General features: G+C 37.8%; 2 protein-coding genes across 6 annotated transcripts in view; one reads left to right on the top strand and one right to left on the bottom strand.

Annotated features, from left to right (window-relative positions):
• Window positions 1-7,099, top strand: part of GPR146 (G protein-coupled receptor 146) — a 91,817-nt gene extending 84,718 nt beyond the window's left edge. For 4 of the 5 annotated variants that reach the window (XM_044660045.1, XM_044660038.1, XM_044660030.1 and 1 more), the window contains one exon: window positions 5,108-7,099. In XM_044660045.1, the coding sequence (XP_044515980.1) occupies window positions 5,152-6,153 (1,002 nt within the window). In that variant the 5' untranslated portion in view covers window positions 5,108-5,151 and the 3' untranslated portion in view covers window positions 6,154-7,099. Of the gene's footprint in view, window positions 1-1,075; window positions 1,165-5,107 lie in introns of those variants that run through there. The other variant, XM_044660058.1, reaches the window with a different exon arrangement.
• Window positions 1-19,130, bottom strand: part of C1H7orf50 (chromosome 1 C7orf50 homolog) — a 372,322-nt gene that overhangs the window by 201,882 nt on the left and 151,310 nt on the right. The window lies entirely within an intron of this gene.

Below are 19,130 nucleotides of genomic sequence, written 5' to 3'. Positions count from 1 at the left end.
AAGCAGCTCCTATCTAAATGAGAGTGAATGAGGAGGGCAGGCACTAAAGAGAGACATCTGCCAAATTACAATTTGGCAAGTTTGATAAGTTATGGCTTTTACACTACTAACTAGAAGAGGGCAGATCACCTCCAATTTAGTTTGCATTAATTCTACATACACCCACCCCAGGGCTATCTAACTGCTAAATCCATATCTGTTTTTGCTTTCTGACTTTGAGTCCTAGAGTCAAATGTTCCTTCTTTCCCCTGCCACTGCCATTACCCACATTATGACTGTAGTCACTGACTTAGAACAAACATGTTCATCCCAGAACTGAGACTTGAAGGGCCCATGAAGATCCTCCATTCCACTCGTTTTACTCTTCAAGAACCCGATGCCCTAGAAAGTTAGGAATCATGCAGTCACACAAATAAGAGTCAAAAGACAAGATTTGAATCAGCATCCTCTGACAGAGCTGATGAACTTTCTACCATACCATGGTGGTTCCTTATCAGAATTTTTTCCCCCTTATGACAACTTTACAATAAAACCCAGTTAACTTGCCCTTATGGACCGTAGACATCTGTCCACTCGGTTTATCTCCCTGGGATGAACAATTCCACAGACGCACATATTTCCTATCACTCTGGTCTATTAGGAAAGCATCACTATAAGATTCTTCAAGCTAAGTCCCTCTGCCAAGTCAATGAAAAATGGTCAAGCCTTCTCCCCATTGTGACTAAGCAGCAACTCCCACATGGAAGGAGAGGAGCAGTTGGCTGAACCCTGAGCCCAGCCTCAGTCCTCTAGGAAGCTGTAAGTCTACCGAATTGAAAGCAAGAGGATTTGGCTGTGTTTAATTGTACAATGCACTATCTTCACACGCAGCACAACCTCTCATTTCTTGAAACTGGCTGTAAACAGAGATAGGGAGGGGCCACTGCTGCCTGCCAAATGAAGCAGAAACTTTGTGAGTAATTTACTAGAGGAAAAACAAACTCTGTCTCACATCCACACACACAAAATACCATGCTGCATGTCCAATGCTGATAGGGAAGCGGTAGGGCTTCCAGAGGAAAAACACAGAGCAGATCTTTTCTGTGCGCTTCCTCCCTGCGAAATGTTGCTTACTGACCGAGCTGGGACTTCACGGTACAGAGGAATGTGTGGCGTGAACTGAAGGTAGGAGTCTCTCCGGGTGGCTGTGAGAGCCTGCAGATGTATAAAACGCTGCCCCGGGTGATAGAAAAGGAGAATTAACATGAGTGCTGCAAGTAGGTGATGCAGACAGCCTGGAAAGAAATAACTTGGGCTGAGTAAGATGCGAGTTTCTGAGGCGGTCAAACTGAGGGGGAGTCGAGTGTCAGGGAGAGTGAGGAATGCCAGGAAGGAATCGAGGTTGGGGGTCTAGTGGAGGGAGAAGAAGGGGGAACAAATGAAATATACTTTTTAATGAGAAGGGTATGTATCTCGTGCAGCTGCTAATACAAATGATTCTGTTCCAACAATTTAAAAAATGTACATGATACGCATTGTTTCCTATCCCTGTAAGTCAGACCATGCAGCCTTTGATAATGCCTAAAAGCTCTTTCTCCGCAGGTTTATATCAAGTTCTCATCTTTTGTTTCTCTTATAGAATGTAATAAAGGCTTAGAAATTAGTACAAACAGGCAGGCTTTGAATAAAAGATGTAGAGTCTTCAGAAGAAAAGCATGTCTGGATAAAGGGGGGAAATTCTGGATCATGCTGTAATTTGATGATGATAGCTTAATAGCACAAGCTCACAGAGCGATTTCAGCTTAGGAAACAATATTACACGATGGAATAAAAACGGCATCGTTTTACCAAAGAGTAATGTAAAGAGATCTGTCTTTGGCGGAGAATATTCTGCTGGAAAAGCAAAGGGTAAAAGAACAGCATGAAAGCCTTGCAAAATTAAGTCACTAAAAAGATACTACAGACACCTGTGCTTTCTACATCCACTAGAGCCCAGACAGCCAGACACATTTTTGAGGGGCATATGCTTTCTATAAGGGGAAGCAGAAACTTAAAAAATTCAAAGAGGAACTGACAGTTTTAAAGACAGCATTTAAACTGCATATTGGCTACTGCAGTCATTTGGCATGCTTAACTAGAGTGGGCAGGAGGTGGAAGAAGAGGAAGAGGAGAGAGGAAGGAAATACACAGGAAGTCAACTAAAAGACCTTGGAGGAGGGGAGGGGGACCATGATTAAGCTAACCAAACATTCTTTGTATAATGCTACAAGGCAGTTCACAAGGAAAGGGGAAGATTAAAGAATTAAGAAATCAGCAGTTCTGCTTAAAGGATTTGAATTACATTTTTGTTCCTTACTTTATAAGTGATATGAGAGATGCATGTATGCTTAAGTAGAGAAACAATGCACGATATAGGTGGAGGTTAAATTTTATGCACCCTTTATTACATAAATTGAAACCAACCTGATTTATTCACCGCCTCATATTGTTGGGTGTCATTCTTTGGATTGCAAAATATTACCGCAAATTTCATATCCTTTCCACTTGTCACCTTCTAGTACAACCACCTAAAGCACTTTAAATAGTTCCATGTAAAACTCTTGGGTTTTTAAAAAATGTTCTTAGATATCTAAAGACATGGACTCAAATTCTGTCTCTGACATTTATCAGCTCTGTGACCAGGGGTAAGTCACTTAGCCTCAGGAAACTCTCTAAGGTTAATGTAATGATTATAGAAGGGTTGGTATCTGCCTAAGAACACCCACCACTGAATTGTTTTATTAATGTAATACATCAATTATGTATTGAAGTAATCATGTTATATTGGTACACTGTTTTGCTTGCTTGGATTTGGCAAGCCAGGGTTTGTTTTATACTTGGTCTCATTGGGAAACCAGAAAGGGAGAACGTGGCTGACTTTCTATCTTGAAAGCACAAAAGTTAAGGTGATAGATTCATTTTCAATATGTTCAATGATATGATGTGATTTATCTGAATACCCAAAGGCACTCAAAAAAAGAGCTAAAAATTGAAGTCTGGTTCCAAGACCGGTGTTCTTTCCACCACAAACACCATGACTTTGTGCCAACACATACCTGAGAATACAGATCTTTTCCAAGAGTTCTAACAATTCTGAAGTGTCCCCCTACTTTGGGAAATGAAAGGTTTCTTTAAATAATGATTCCAGATACTGCATTTCTGCTTTTAAGTATCTGTGTGCTTCCAAAAAGCATGTACTTATAGCAAAGGCAACAGAAATTTGTATCACACAAAGCAGGAATCCTCTAAGTCAGTGGTTCTCAAAATTTTTTGGCCTACCGCCCCCTTTCCAGAAAAAATATTACTTAGCCCCCTGGAAATTAATTTTTAAAAATTTTAATAGCAATTAATAGGAAAGATAAATGCACCTGTGGCCATCACCGCCTCCCTGGATTGCTGCAGCACCCACCAGGGGGTGGTGGTGCCCACTTTGGGAATCATTGCTCTAAGTCATGATTTTTAAACTTTTGCCTGGTGGATCTCCAAGGCAGGTTGCTGTTGCTTTGGCATCTTTCTCCCAGGTTCACAGGCACCCTCAAAGAGAAATTCTACTCTGTATACCTATAAATAATTTACTTCTAGAATCATACACTTTTCTTCCCTACCACCTTCTGCCAAGCTCTATCCTACTAGCAGAGACTATAAGAAATCAGAGAAATCAAAAGTTGCTTAAAGGTTAGGGACCAAAATAAAGCACTAACAATGAATTGTTAAACATTTTTATCAATGACCTGGATAAAGGCACTGAAGGTATAATCATCAGAACCAGCTGGAAGATGTGGAAGTTACAGATAGATCAATTTAGATCAATCAACTTCCTAATAACTGGAGCTGTCCACTGGTGGAATAGATTAGATCAAGAGGTGGTAGGTTCCCCATCCTTGGATAGGTCTTTGGGCAGAAGTGGGACTTGGGCAAGCTATTGTGGAGATTTCTTTCAACTATGGCTTGGACTGAGGTTCTTTCTAATTCTTAATATTCTGTGATTGAGTGATCACAGACCCATGGGCTGGCTAATATTTGGAGAATACATGGAAAGCCTCTACACTAAATTATTCCAACTAGTCAGATATGGCAAGGAGCTGGAAAGTGAGAAAGGGATAAGGATGTTCACCCAGCTATGTATCTATCACAAAATATTTATATAACTATATCCAGGGTATGCATCACAGAACAGACAATGGTTTCTTAGGGGTTTCAGGCTAACTAATGAGGCTGTGGTTGAAGGTTGTTACAAAGAATAATTTCATAGTCCCAAAGAATTCTATCTGAAAAGAATCTAAAAGGTTATCCAGTCTAATTCCTTTATCTTACCAATAAAGAAAATGAAGCCTAAGGAAGTTAAGTGATTTGCTGAGGATCATCCAGGTAGTCTTTTTTCCACTATACTGTACTACAGAGATTCTTTTATTAAAATAGAGTTCAGGATATTCTAACCATTCTCTATCTCTTGGCTATTAGGCAAAAGCTGGTCTATCCTGCTATGAGTATGACTTTTTTTGATGGGGAAAAATCTATCTATGCTTCAATATGCTACTTAGAAACACCGTAGGAGAGATGTAGTCCAAAACTTAGCTTCATTTTCTGTTCCTGGAAATGATCATATTATGCTTTGCCTCACCCTTTCCTAGCTGACTATATACATCCATCAGGGTAGTACCCATCTCCTGACTGAGATGCAGGAAAAGGTTTGAAGCAGCCTTTTAAAAGCTTCCGGATGGGCATCCTGAATGAATTATCCATTACTCAGATTTCATTCAGAAATTACATTAGAGAGACTCACCATGGCCAGTAAAATTATTACATCATAAAGTTTCTGGTCATAACCAGCCCTGTTTGGGGCTAATAAGACAGCAGTCATTTTGATGGTTTATTACCCTTCCATGAAAAACACACAGAGAAAGAGATTGAATCCTCAAGAGGCTGTTCCTTCTGAAATGTGGCAATAGCTTGCTGTTGTTTTTGTGATGGTTTAAGGCACGCGCCTTTTTCTTCTAGCCCTTCCATTCCAGATGTCTTAGATATGCCTAGGGACAATATATCTGGAGATATGCTGCAAACTAATTTGCTATTACTTTTGTCTTTACAGAACAGCTGGAAGTCTTCGGAAAAACCACCCCTGATTGGTTCACTATGTTGAGCTGTGACACTTTCAATGGTACCAAGAACAGTGAGGACCAACTCCTCTGCCATGACTTCCACCTCATCCTCTCCATCTTCTCCCTCCTCTACCTCATTATCTGCTTTCCGATTGGCCTTTGCTACAATGCTCTGCTGGTCCTGGTCAATCTGTACAACAAGGCCACTATGACTATGCCCGATGTTTACTTTGTGAACATTGCCATTGCGGGCCTCATAATCAATGCTGTGGCACCAATATACCTTCTTGGACCAACCACCACCAAGTGGGCCATTTGGAGCTTTAACAGTGAGGTTTATATCACACTGCTGATTTTGTTTAATGTTTCCTCCCTCGTTATCATGTATTCAACCACCTTGCTCAGCCTGGATTACTACATCGAGCGAGCCCTGCCCCGGACTTACATGTCTAGCGTGTATAACACCAAGCATGTGTGTGGGTTCATTTGGGGAGGGGCAATGCTTACAAGCTTTTCCTCCTTGCTGTTCTACATCTGTAGCCATGTGTCCACCAAGCTCATAGAGTGCTCCAAGATGCAAAACAAGGAGGCGGCTGATGCCATCATGGTGTTTATCGGGTATGTCGTCCCTGCCATTGCTGTGCTTTATGCCCTTGTGCTGATTTTACGGATACGGAAGGAGGCCACCCCCCTCGACCACGATACTGGACGCCTGGACCCTTCTGTGCACAGGCTTCTGATTGCCACAGTGTGTACACAATTTGTGCTGTGGACACCTTACTACCTAACTCTCCTGGTGAACACTTTCCTTGTCTCACAGGGAAAACTCACGGACGAGCACCACGTGCGGATATTGCATTTCATCAAAGATCTGTCGAAATTCTTAGCCTTCTCTAGCAGCTTTGTGATGCCGCTCCTTTACCGCTACATCAACAAAAATTTTCCTGGCAAGTTACGGCGGCTGATTAAAAAAATGCACTGTGGGCATCAGAGATGCTCTCATGACCGAGCAACAGTACAGCAGGTGATGACGTAGGGAATGAGAAGCTCTGGAGGAGTGCAAGCCAGGTCCTAGCACAAGCCTGCTGCTTCTTACCAAGAACCTTCTTAGAAGCTCTTCACATTGATACTGGAAGGGGGCTGCTATTCTTACTGACCGAGGGATGCTTGTTCTAACAGAGGTGGCACAGAAATACTAACAAACCTCAGGCAGGTCAGAGAAGCTGGCATTTGAGAGCACTTTCAAAGCACTGAGTCAGTAAGCTTGAGTTCTGCATTTCTTCCCAGTTCTAGTATCCTGGGAAGGGAAATGACTAAAAGGTAAACTGAAGTTTTGATTGGATATAAAGCACTTTGTTACTTTGTCCAAGAAGAGGACAATGCTATGTTTTCTTCCTTAGAAAAAGAGATGCAATAATTCTAAATGGAATAGTCTTAGTACTCTTCTCAACATGCCCTGTGTGTCCTTACCAGGATAGTCAATCTCTGGCCAAGGCAATGCTGATCAAAGGAATAGGCTGTCCAAACAGCCTGAAGTGAAATATAAGCTACACTATTACTAATTTATCTGTTTTCTCCTTAAAATGTGTACATTTTGAAGTCTTTGTCATTGAAGTAATTTACTCATTGTAAACCTTTTTCTAAATTAGGCTTTTCCAAATGAAGTCATAAGAATCTGGAAATCCAGTATTTATACTTTGCTTGGTTATATTGTGAAAATACTTGATTCTTCACTATTTTTCTTGATTTTTTTAAAGGAAGCACAGATATTTAGTAAAAATCCACTAAGTATTAAAATGAAGGAAATAATTACAAAAGTCTGAATGATGGTGGAATGTACTTTTCAAAACTGAAGAAAACAAAAACAACAAAACGACAAAAAAAAACCAAAACCCCTACTACCTAAGGTCCACATGTTCATGAAACTCAGTTGTCTCTTTCCTTTTAACAAGTTGTATTAAATGTTGCATAGGAAAAGCTCATGGCACGTATGCCAATAGTGTCATTACTAAAACTTTTTTAAATGAGTAAGAATAAAACACACAAGCACGCACGCACACCTGGTTTTAAGCTGTGGAATAATCTAAAAGATTAAAGGAATTGTTCATTCTTACACATCCTAACATACTTAAAATCCTTCTAACTGTCTTGGGAACAGTGAGCAGGGCTGATTTTCTAATTTCTAATTCTCAGTCACCACAAAGTTAATTTTCAAGTCCAAAGCTATAAGAAAAATAGAATGAAAAGAAAAAATAATAAGTTATAAAATGTAGTTATTTATGTTGGAGTGCACTGCATAAGAGAGATGAGAAGATCTACTCTGATAAAATGCAGAATGACCTTGCAGGGAGGAGAGGGATGGGACAGGATATCTGAAGAACCACACAGAAATGATCAATATGACTCTGTGAGTTACCTTTCAACCCTGAGACTCTATAATGATTAAAAATTTGCATTTGTAAAACTACTCATTACGTATTTGAATTGAAAGATGACCTAAGATTGACATATTATTCATCAGAAATAGCATGTAAAATTGAAAGCAAATTCTATATTAATGATAAGGTAAATATAAGGAAATTTCATACCTGTGAGTTTTGTTTTTTTTTAAGGAGCACTTGTGAATAAAGCCAGCACCACTGAAGATCATAGGTTTAGAGCTAGAAGGGACCCTTTGAGGTCATCTAATCCAATACCAACACCCCCATTTTAAAGATGAGGAAATTGAGCCCAAAGAGGTTATGACTTGCCAGAGGTCACATGGGTAGCAAATGGCAGGATGTAATTAAAAATGCCAAGAAAACATCAATATAGTTTCATTGCTGGCACAAACTTGTCACCATTTATCAATTTACTAGTCAAGCTTTACCCAAAGCTCAGCCAAAAATTTTTTGTACTATTCAATCTTCCCTCTGTTTTGGAAGCAGCATCTATTGAAAAAAATGTGGCAGTGAAGAAAACAAACAAACAAACAAAAAAAAAAAAACAGGTGCTAACCACTGACTCAGGCCTTTATATTCTCCTGACACCATTGTTCTGTCTACTCAATTTCTTTTCATTAAATCATTATCAGCTCATCCTTTTCTGACCCAGTCCTTTAGGACAACTTGGGCATTGGGTCACATCATTACAAACAACTACATTTTCCCTCAAGGCTTCATCTTATGCCAAGTCCCCCAAACAATGACTTGGGGGTTACATTTTGCCAGTGAGATTTATTACATGAGTCAATCTCTTCCAAGGGTCTTAGGTTTTAAGACTATGTAAAGCAACAAATTTGACGTCTGCTCCAGGTACATTTTACTAGACTAAGAAAACTTAACTGGATATTATTTTTTTCAGAGAGCTAGAGTTATACGGCTTTCTCCAAAAGTATATCACACTGGGGGGGGGGAAGCTGGCTACTAAGGAAGAACAACTGCATTTCCTTAAGATCTTGGCCAGTATGTTACAATATCATTTTAAATGTGAACATAGGCAGACATGTCAGAAGTCCTTTAAGTCCTAAGTGTCTCCAAGTACCCATTAGAGTCCATCCACTTGAAATCTAGTTTCTCATCATTATTTCAATGCAGGAAAGAGAGAGAAGGAAAAGGATGTTGTTTTTTTCTTTCCATAAAAGAGGGGTTCTTAATTTTTTTATGAACCCCTTTGGTAGTCTGGGGAAACTTCCTTCTCTGAATAATATTTTAAGTGTATAACATAAAATAAAGAGAATAACAAAGCAATTATAATGAAATTGTGTTATCAAAATATATTTTTAAAACCCTAAGATCATAGATGCCAGATTAAGAAACTCTAAAGTCTCAGTCTCCCCCTGTCCTCATGTTCTTTGAGCCTTGTTGTTTTTTTTAACATGGAACAAACATCAAGAAGAAGAGGGCTATTATCTCTTCTTTTATGAAAGCAACAGGTCTATAATCACACAAGTTATCTCATTTTTCTAGTCAAATAGAGTTCCTCTTCCCCAGAATGGACTTCCATAGAAATTGGCCTTCCTCAAAACTCACAATGTAGCCCTTCAGTCATGTTTTCACCTCAATTTCTCAATGGTTAACAGATTTTCTATGCAAATTACAGGATTTTAATTTCATGCATTATTTCCATCCACTTGAAAGAATAGTATTTCTGGATAGTCTCTTCCTCACAGCCTACTTGCTTTCTCATCTTCCCACATATGAGCTGTATAGTCTGGATACTTCCAAATGTGCCCTTTTCCTTTCCCTTATCCCAACCCCAACCTAAGGAGGTATTATTATTACCACTAACACATCATGCCCATTTTCTAGGCCATCAGTCCCAACTTTCAAATCAGTAACCTCAGCAACCCACTCTAACCTGGACGGAGCGATTAAAGCAAAGCTGGTACCCAGACCAATGCTTTACTTTGATCACAGAGGTACCGTTAGAAGCATCGACAATTATAAACTGCATCTTGGGAATGTAGCTTCATTAGAGTTGGTTTTAAGCACTCTTATTTTTTGTGGCCCATTCCACTTCTTATTCCACATCCCTGGGGAATCTTACCCCATCGTTTTGCGAAAGTAAACCTTCTGTCCCATTTCTTAATCTCTCTCTGTTCTTTTCTTTTCCATGGAGAGCGGGTCCCCTGCTGCTACGCTTCACACACCACCAGTCTTTTATCAGCCCTCTCCAGATTTGAAGACATCTTTTACTGTTAATTCTAACATACTGCATAATTTGGTTTTCACATCTCATTGGAGAATCTATTTTCTTGTGGTTTCCTCTCTAAATTCATCTTTGATGCAACCTGGCTGATTTGCATTTTTCTTGCCTCGGCTGTATTTTTTATTTCTGACATTTCAGCTATATTGCCATAAATGAAGATGGTCTTAAGTTGTTCAGAGGGGAGAAAGGTTAGAAGGAAGAACATGTTTTGGAAAATCCAAGGTGAACTGTGAATTTAAACATATTTCTTCCAGTTACTTTATAAGACACACAGGATCTCATTTTAGTCATTATGTTTTGGTGGCACTATTAGTGACAAAACTTCTTGCCTATAATCTTACAGTTGCTGGTTTTCTTACTAGCAATTTTATTATTATTGTTGTTGTTGTTAAAAATGTTCAGATTTTTAAAAAATCTTTCTGACCTTGCAAGTATTCATGCAAAGTAAACTTAATCTTATGTTTGCTCTGTAATACTACAGATTTTTAAAAATTGGTTAACACCAGCAAAATGCACCAATGAATGAAGTATAAGAAATTTAAGCACAAACATGCATGCATTAAACTACAAAGTCATATTTAATTTGGAACTAGTAATCATGGAAGAAACATCCATGGTTTATAGCAAAGAAGGTAAGATCATATGTCAAGTTTTTGAAATAGATGCTAAAAACCAGTTGTAAGAATCAAAGCCTTCCCATTTCAAGACTGAACTTCCCTGATTTTTCTGTAAATATGAGCCAATCTCTTTAGTACATATATAAGTACTGTATATATGAAGAGGAAAAACCTACTGATGTACAAAGGTACATGTGAAGAATCTGTTTATTAAATTATTTCCTAAAACTGAGATATGTTTATTACCCTATAACATTAACATTTTTCAATGCCTAAAAGTGTACTGTATGTGTTTCTGTGTGTATATACTGTATGAGAAAATCATCACAGAAAGTGCCATTATTAACAGTATTTTCCCCTTTAGATTTAAAATTCAATCTATTCTGTGTTGATTTACACCTCTGTAGTTCTTCCAGATACACATGTCCACGTAATAAATAAATAAATAAATGAAATCATTCAAGCTCATCCAAACCTCTGTGGTTCCTATAGCTGAATGTTAGAGGTCTTTATCAGCCTTACACTGATGAAGCCTTCAGTTTGAACACTTGCTTGATAAAGCACGCAGGCAAACTTTAGAAGGGGGCAGGGAAGAAGGAGGTAATGAGCTATTTTATTTTTTTAAACACTAAAAATTATTTATTGAACATGATGTCAAGGGAAAGAATGAAACTAATTTCTTTTTTTTTTTATTTTATAAAACTCTAACCTTCCATCTTAGAATCAATACTGTGCCATGGTTCCAGGCAGAATTAAACTTAATTTCAACATTTCTGTTTCATGTTCAGTAACAAAGAATAGTGTCAAGAACAGCCATGATTCGAGTTGTTTATTTTATACTGGAATCCTTATATTATAGAATATTTTGAATATATAGAAGCAGAATTTTGAACCTATAGGACTATGCTGGCAAACTAATATTGTCTGAATGTCTATGTACTATAGTAGGAAAGGTCCTATTTGTAGGAGCACCATCTCCTAAACAAAGTTTTGTATGGAGTCCATACTACAGACCAGTGATTCCCAAAGTGGGCGCTACCGCCCCCTGGTGGGTGCTACAGCGATCCAAGGGAGCAGGGATGGCCACAGGTACATTTATCTTTCCTATTAATTGCTATTAAAATTTTTTAAAAAGTAATTTCCAGGGGGCTAAATAATATTTTTTCTGGAAAGGGGGCGGAAGACCAAAAAAGTTTGGGAACCACTGGTCTATAGACTCAAAAGAGATCAGTTACAATCTGTCCCTTTCAATTTACTTCAGAGACAAAGGTAGGTTATTACAATTACATTAAATTAAAATAGAATATAATGCATTAGTCCCCCACTTCACAGAATGGGAGATTGAAAGGGAGAAAGGACTTAAAGAACAATGAGTTTAATTGCTCTTTAAATATATATATGTTTATATATATTTGCATATATATATATAAAATATTCAATGCTGTATATTTTACAGCAAAATTAGGTTATGTAACTCCTCCTCCATTCACACTTCAGTAAGTACTAATCTAAACTATATTATACTACATGTTGTTATATTATACTGTGAGAATGATTCCTTACCCTCAAGGAACTTATGATATTATTATGAAGAGAAGGTAACTCATGCATAAAGCAGTTTAAATAATAAAAGAAATCAGTATATAATTAAGTCCTCAAATAAATGAGACAGAAAATAAATGCTTTAGGAGTTCAGAGGAAAGGAAGATCCCTCTGTACTGAAGTGATCTTAGCGGGCTTAAAACCTGAGCTACACCCAGGAGGATATGGATAGGATAGGAAGTAGGGAAAGATACATCACACTTATAGATAGAAATGTCAACAGTATACAAAGAACAGGAAGTTTAGTAATGAAGTAACCTTGTTAGGGAATGGGGACAGAGAGAGAAAATATGGCTAGGCAGAGGAAGACAAAGACAGGCCCAAACTAGAGTGCTTTGAAATTCAAGATTTACACTATATTCTTTATACAACATCAGGGCACTGGAGGCTTGGAGTCCAAAGCCAATTATTAATCAAAAAATCAATCAACAAAATATTTATGCCAGGCACTGTGCCAGTTATTGAGGACAAAAGTGCAAAGAATGAAACTATTATTATTCTCAACGAGTTAACATTCTAATGAAGTTAACAAGGGCATATAAAAATATCTACAGCACACATATATGGTGAGTAAATAAAATAGCTACATAATTAAATACAGGGTAGTTTGGATAGAAGGGTACTAGCAATTGGGGAGATAATGAAAGGCTTCATACAGAGAAGTGGCCTAATGAAGGCAGCTTCATCATTATTTTGTTCTTTGAAAGATTATTCTGTTGCCAGTATGTATGAGTGGGTGGATGGATGCAAGGAGACCAGTTATACATTTCAGTAGTCTGGACACAAAATGTGATGGGATGGAAAGAAAAGATACAAGTATGATCTGAAGGAAAACTTAAAACTATATTTCTCTACTTTTTGTTTCCCCAACATGAAACATCTATTTACCTACTAGGGATGCTGGGACGGTTCATATAAAATTCTTAGAAGGCAAATACAATAGCAAATGACTCATCTTCCTTTTGGCTGACAGAGCAAGTGATGCTATTCATACTGGCAAGGATGAAGATAAACTATTAGATAGTTTCATCTTCAAAATCTTTGGTGTTTTTATTTGTATGTCACTGGGGAAATATAAGAAATTCTCTAAGAACTTCATGCCTACAGCTAAGCAAATAATCACAAGTGTGTATCCACATATCCACACATTTGTTCATCTTTGCCAGGAATACACTTACTGGAAGAGAGTCCAAGTACGTCATTTTTTGGGTGGGAGACTTCCAAAGAACAACATTCAAGGAAATTAGACAGATGACTCACTGGGCAGAACCCAGACTTTATGTCAGTAGTAAACCAATCCCACTGAATAATAATGCAAAAGGGAAAGGTGTATGTTAGGGAATTGAGGGGATGGAGAAAGATATCATGTAAAACGAAAACTGAGATGCAAAATTACTTTTTATAAAATACAGTATGTTAGACACAGATTCTCAAAGAACTACAAACCAAAGTCCTCAAAATCTAACTATATTTTCAACTGGTTTCAATTGTACATGGTTTTAGAATCAGAAAACTGCAATGCATTGGAAAACAATTGCAACTCTGTCTCAGTTACACTATCTGTCATATGGGAACATCCCTGGCTCTTAAACTCATTCTCAAAAGAACATGCAGGGTGGACTGCTATAAACTTCATGAGAGATATGAAACCTACAATGCTTAGCCTTAATGCTCTAGGGATCAAAAAATACTTATTGAACAAAGAAGGAGGCCTGAACTAATAGTTAAAAGACCTGGGATTTAATCTTTTCTCTGTGGCATATTCAACTACAATTTTGGGCAAATCCACAGTTTCATCATCTTAAAAATGCCAGAGCTGGAGTAAATGATCTCTAAGGTCTTTTTCAGCTCTAAAAATCTACCAAATTTTAGGCCTATGACCTTGATAAAGAAATTAATAATTGTGTCATGTAGGAATAGTTGAATATATGTAATATATAAACATATGTTGATATGTGTATATGTTTTTAGGGGAGATTTTTAAAATGTATTTAATGATTTGTTATACTAAAATATCCAGGTAATTTCCTCCCTTTTTTCCTTCCCCCATTAGGGAAGGCATTATTTGACAAAAAGGTATATATGCATAAAATTAAGTCATGCTTACTTCAATTCATCAGTTCTTTCTCTATTCACTAACAATCTAGGGGTCAAGCTCAAGTGTTAGGCTTTCATGTATGTGTATATAAATATTTTCGATTTCTGTAAAATAACCCAAGCAACCCTCGTTGAGTATTTCCACAAGTGCAGGAACTACCCTAATAATCTCTATAGTTTACAGTCTTAAAAATATTTTCTTCAGGTCCAACAAAATCATTTCAGCTCCACTGATAGAAGGTGGCAGTAGGAGCCCCAAGTTGTTCCTGACGGAACATTTGGAAGATGTGGTTCATAGCTAAACTAGAGTAAATTAACATAATACAGTGAATTTGATACTGTTCACAAGCTAACTCTCATTTTAAAGATAAAGAAACTGAGACCTGGAAAGATAAAAATGACTGGCCCAAAGACACAGAGATAGTCCTGTAACCTCAGGCAAGTCACTGCAGTACAATGTTAAACACAATGGGTTTGGAGAAGATCAGGTTTGACTCTTCTTAGGAAAATCCCTCTGGGCCTCAATTTTCTTGGCTATAAAATGAGAGGGTTGGCTTAGGTGATTTATAAGCTTTCTTCCTGGCATAAATCCTATGGTCTTGTAAAGTATAAATTAACCCAAGAGCTCTATGCTCTTGCTGAAGAGATTGGGGGTGGGGGGTGGGGGGTGGTGGTAGAAAAACACCACAAACAAAATACTGAGACTTGTTTTATGAGCTCCATCTTGTGGCCATGGACTGAACTTCACTTACCTGGTCACCATTTCTCTGTTAATTATTAGCATTAATCCAACCTAGGTGATGGAGCTTGCAGAACACAGAAATTCCAAAAGGTATATATGACAAACAAGTCTAAAGAAGAATAGGTGATAAGTGCATTTATACCAGAGAATAATCAGCTTATAATGGTATTGGAACTACAAGTAGGGCAGTTAAGTGTCTCAGGGGATAGACAGCTAAGCCTGGAGATGAGAGGTCCTGGGTTCAATTTTCTAGCTGGGTGACCCTGGGCAAGTCACTTAACCACCACTCTCTAGCCCCTACCACTCTTCTGCCTTAGAACTGATACTTGGTGCTGATTCTAAGACAAAAGGTAATGATTTTTTTAAAATAAAATAACTACAAGGAGCATTTTTCAATTGGTAAAACTATCCTAACAAAAAATAGTTCCTGATTACTGCTGGAGTGAATGGGAAAGGGAAGAGAAAAGGCAGATAGAGAGTCCATTCTGTGCCATGCCACTGTGGCAAGGACTTTTTTAAACAAATATAATCTCATTTGTTTATCTCACAACAATCCCGAGAAGTAAATCCTATTATTATCCCCATTTTACAGTTAAGGAAATTGAGACAAACAGGAGTTTAGTGACTTGCCCAGGATCACACAGTTAATGAGAGTCTGAGGACAGATTTGAAGTCAGGTCTTGCTAACTTTAAGCCCAGTGCTTTCTCCATGGCACCCCCTAGCTTTGTAAATGTGAGGCACATGATGGCTCTATAATCTGAATGACTAGTAAATACCTGGAAAAGTATCTTACTTTGGAAGCAAAATGCAATCATTCCTTTAATTACAATTCCCCATAACAAAGGCAAATAAGCCCATTGGCACAACAACTTAACTGAAATCTAGTCATCTCCACAACAATTTTCCCAAAGGCCTCCCGAGTATATTTGCATGAAAAATTAATATCATACATATACAATTTGCATAAGCTTACATGAAATGGATAGTGTGTTCCCTTGTGTTCTCCCAAAGAATGCTGTGGTTACCCTTAATGTTATCATTCTGTGGTCCAGCTATGTTTCTTTCTATTTCACAAACCAACTACCAACTAACTCTCTCTCCCCCCCTCTCTCTCCCTCTCCCTTTCCTCCTGTCTCTCTCCCTCTCCCTCTTTTTCTCCCTGTCTCTGTCTTTCCCCACTTACCTCCCCCCAACATGCACTCCCTTTAATCAAGAGAAGTGAGAAGGGCCACAGGCATCTTTCGTGGCCAGTTTAGGAAAAAGCTGCTATAAATACTTTCTCTTTTCTCTCTACTCCACCCTCTTCAAATATACTTACATGACACATGCAACTTAAAAAAACAACACTGTTTTGAGAGGCTCACAGGACATATATCTTGATGATATGAAGCTGAAAAGCTTTTGCACAAACAAGATCAGTAAAGGCAGAATTAAAGAAAAAATGATTAACAGGTAAAATACTTTTGTAGCAAATTTCTTTGGCAAAAGACTGATATCCAAGATATATAGGGAAGTAATACAACATGTAAGAACAAGCATCATTCCCCATAGATAAATGGTCAAAGGATATTAAAAGACAAGTTTGAAAGAAATGTAAGCTCTTAACATAAAGAAATGTCTCATACCACTAACAGAAAAAGAAATGCAAATTAAAATGACCCTGATTATTTGACCTCATACCTATCAGATTAGCAAAGATGATGGCAAAGAAAGGAAAGGAACAGTTGGAGAGATCAGATGTAGTTTGATCTTCTCAACAAACCTATAGGGTATATAAAGTAAATATTCATCATCTACATTTTTACAAAATGAGGAAACTAAAGCTTGGAGATTTAGTGACTGCTCAGAGGATGGTTGATTGTCTTCTTAAGGTGAGGAATTCTTGTCATTCTATAAATTCTTCAGAAGAGGTCCACCCAACATGAGGGCTCTTCCCTCAGTTCTCTTGATATTATACAAACATCTATGGGGCACAGAGGCTCTAGCTTTTGTTGTTGTTCAGTCATTCAATCGTGTCTGATTCTTTGACACCCATGGCCCATACCTACCAAGGGGGTTTTCTTGGCAAGGATAACTGGAATGGTTTGCCATTTTCTTCTCTAGTGGATTCAGTGGATCCTTTGGTTGGGCAATCAGAGATTAAATTACTTGCCCTGTGTCACACAGCCAGGAAGTATGTCTGAGGTAAGATCTGTACTCAGGTCTTCTTGATTCCAGGTCCAATATTCTAACTACTAGGCCACAGCTGTCTCTGCCACTACTATCCCTTTGGCTGGCCCACCTCCTTTTTCTGGTAATCTCTCTGATCACATCTTTTGCATTGCTTCTCCCACATGATTCTTATTGGTCATATGCTGCAACTGACCGACAACCACCATGTGTCCCTATCACCCTTTGGGTGATCCCTAATTTCCAATCACCCACAACTTAAGGGCATGGATCTAGGATTCATGAGTCATCATGTCTATCTTTTTTAATGTTCTTCCTTAACAACCTTCTAAAAAAAAAAGTCAGGCTTCTAGTTATCAATACTTCATTTGATAAGTTCTAGCTATCCTTAACATTTCTCTTCCAAACCTCCCTAAACTCTTTCTACATTGTTCTCTATTAGTTCTCTAATCTCGAACTGCAAGCACCATAGATCAGACTAGTTCTGTTTGGTTTGGGAAGCAGCATTTTGTTCCCTAAGTATTCATTCCCTGTAGATTCTCTGAGGCAGTTCCGTGAGGCTGGCCTATGCCATAGCAAACTGCTTTTCACAAAAAATATATTCCCATATGACAATCTAGGTAAAATGGATGAATATTTACAAAAATACCAATTGCTTAGATTAACAAAAGTGGAAATAGAATACTTAAAATAATCCCATCTCAGAAAAAATATATTTCCAGGAGCCACATAAATGAATGGAAAGAGACGATCAACAGGTGAATGATAACAATTTTAGACACTAAGATGGGAAAAGGAGCTTAAGCCCCCAACTAAAGAGAAACATTAAAATATGTATTTAACACTTAAATAGTCAAGGAGACAGAGATGAAAGCAACACTAATATCTTCAAGAGAAAATTTCTCAAAAGTCAGAAAAGAGCCAACAAGACTGAGATAGTTAAAAATTCAATCTATGCCATTCAATATTGCTTATAATAACTTGATCTTTGCAACCTAATCCTGAATCTTTTGTAATTCCACAAAATAATTAAGATTTTTTTCCAAGAGCAAATTCCAAAAACATTCATTTGAACTTACTTAAGAAATCCTTTCCTATTTAGGTAGGTGTGTTTCTACACATATATTTGAAGCCCAGTGTGTTGTTTTTTAAAACACAACGGAAATTGCAGTCAAAATAAATGACACTAAGTCGGCTAGATTCTCCCCCCTTGTGGTCAACATGAGGAAAAGTTTCTGAGTCAACCATTGATGTCATAGATGGAGAGGATTGAAAGCCAATTGAGCCAGCAGGAGAGAAATGGTTGAAGATAACCTAAAGTATATAGACGGATTCAAAGCAGAGGGACTGACAGCAGCCTCCCTCAAGCACCTAAAGCATTAGTGAAATCTCTGGCAGAAATTCTAGCTGCTAACTAGAAAGGGTCACTGTGTGAAGGATAATAAGAGGTTCAAGCACAAGGAAAACAGCCAGGTAGATTATGATAAAGAGAAACATACCGCACATTTCATAACCATTAACAGAATATACCTCTTCGGTAACTTACACAGACACTGAACTTATCCAATCATTATCCTTTGATTCTTAAAAGACCAGACTCTCTCTTTTTCCATTCATGATCAAATATAAACTTAATTCAATAAACAGTTCTTTGGTGCCAACTGTGCACACAAACACTGTTCCATGCATCGGTGAAGTATAAAATTCAGATGAACTTTGGTCTCTGTCCTCATGTAGACACATACCCCCAAAACGAGTATAAATTAACATGTGGTAAGAACATCATAGAGCTCTATGGCTTGCTTTAAGTCTCCCAACTGGAACTTCGTTTTCTATAAGAAGTCTTACTCTTTATTCTATTCTATTAATCTCTGTTAATTATTTTCTGTTTATCCCCTATATAGCTTGCTTTGTACATAGGCTTATATGTGGTCTCCTCTATTAGATCATGAGCTCCTTGAAGGCAAGGACTGTCTTATTTATAGACTTGTTTTGTTATTTTTTTAAACCCTTCTCTTCTGACTCAGAATAGATGTTAAGTATCAGTTCCAAGGCAGAAGAGCAATAAGGGCTGGGCAATGTGGGTGAAGTGACTT

Source organism: Gracilinanus agilis, chromosome 1 (genome assembly GCF_016433145.1).
Source record: "Gracilinanus agilis isolate LMUSP501 chromosome 1, AgileGrace, whole genome shotgun sequence".
In the NCBI taxonomy this organism is placed as follows: Eukaryota; Metazoa; Chordata; class Mammalia; order Didelphimorphia; family Didelphidae; genus Gracilinanus; species Gracilinanus agilis.
This window is presented reverse-complemented; position numbering and strand designations above follow the sequence as displayed.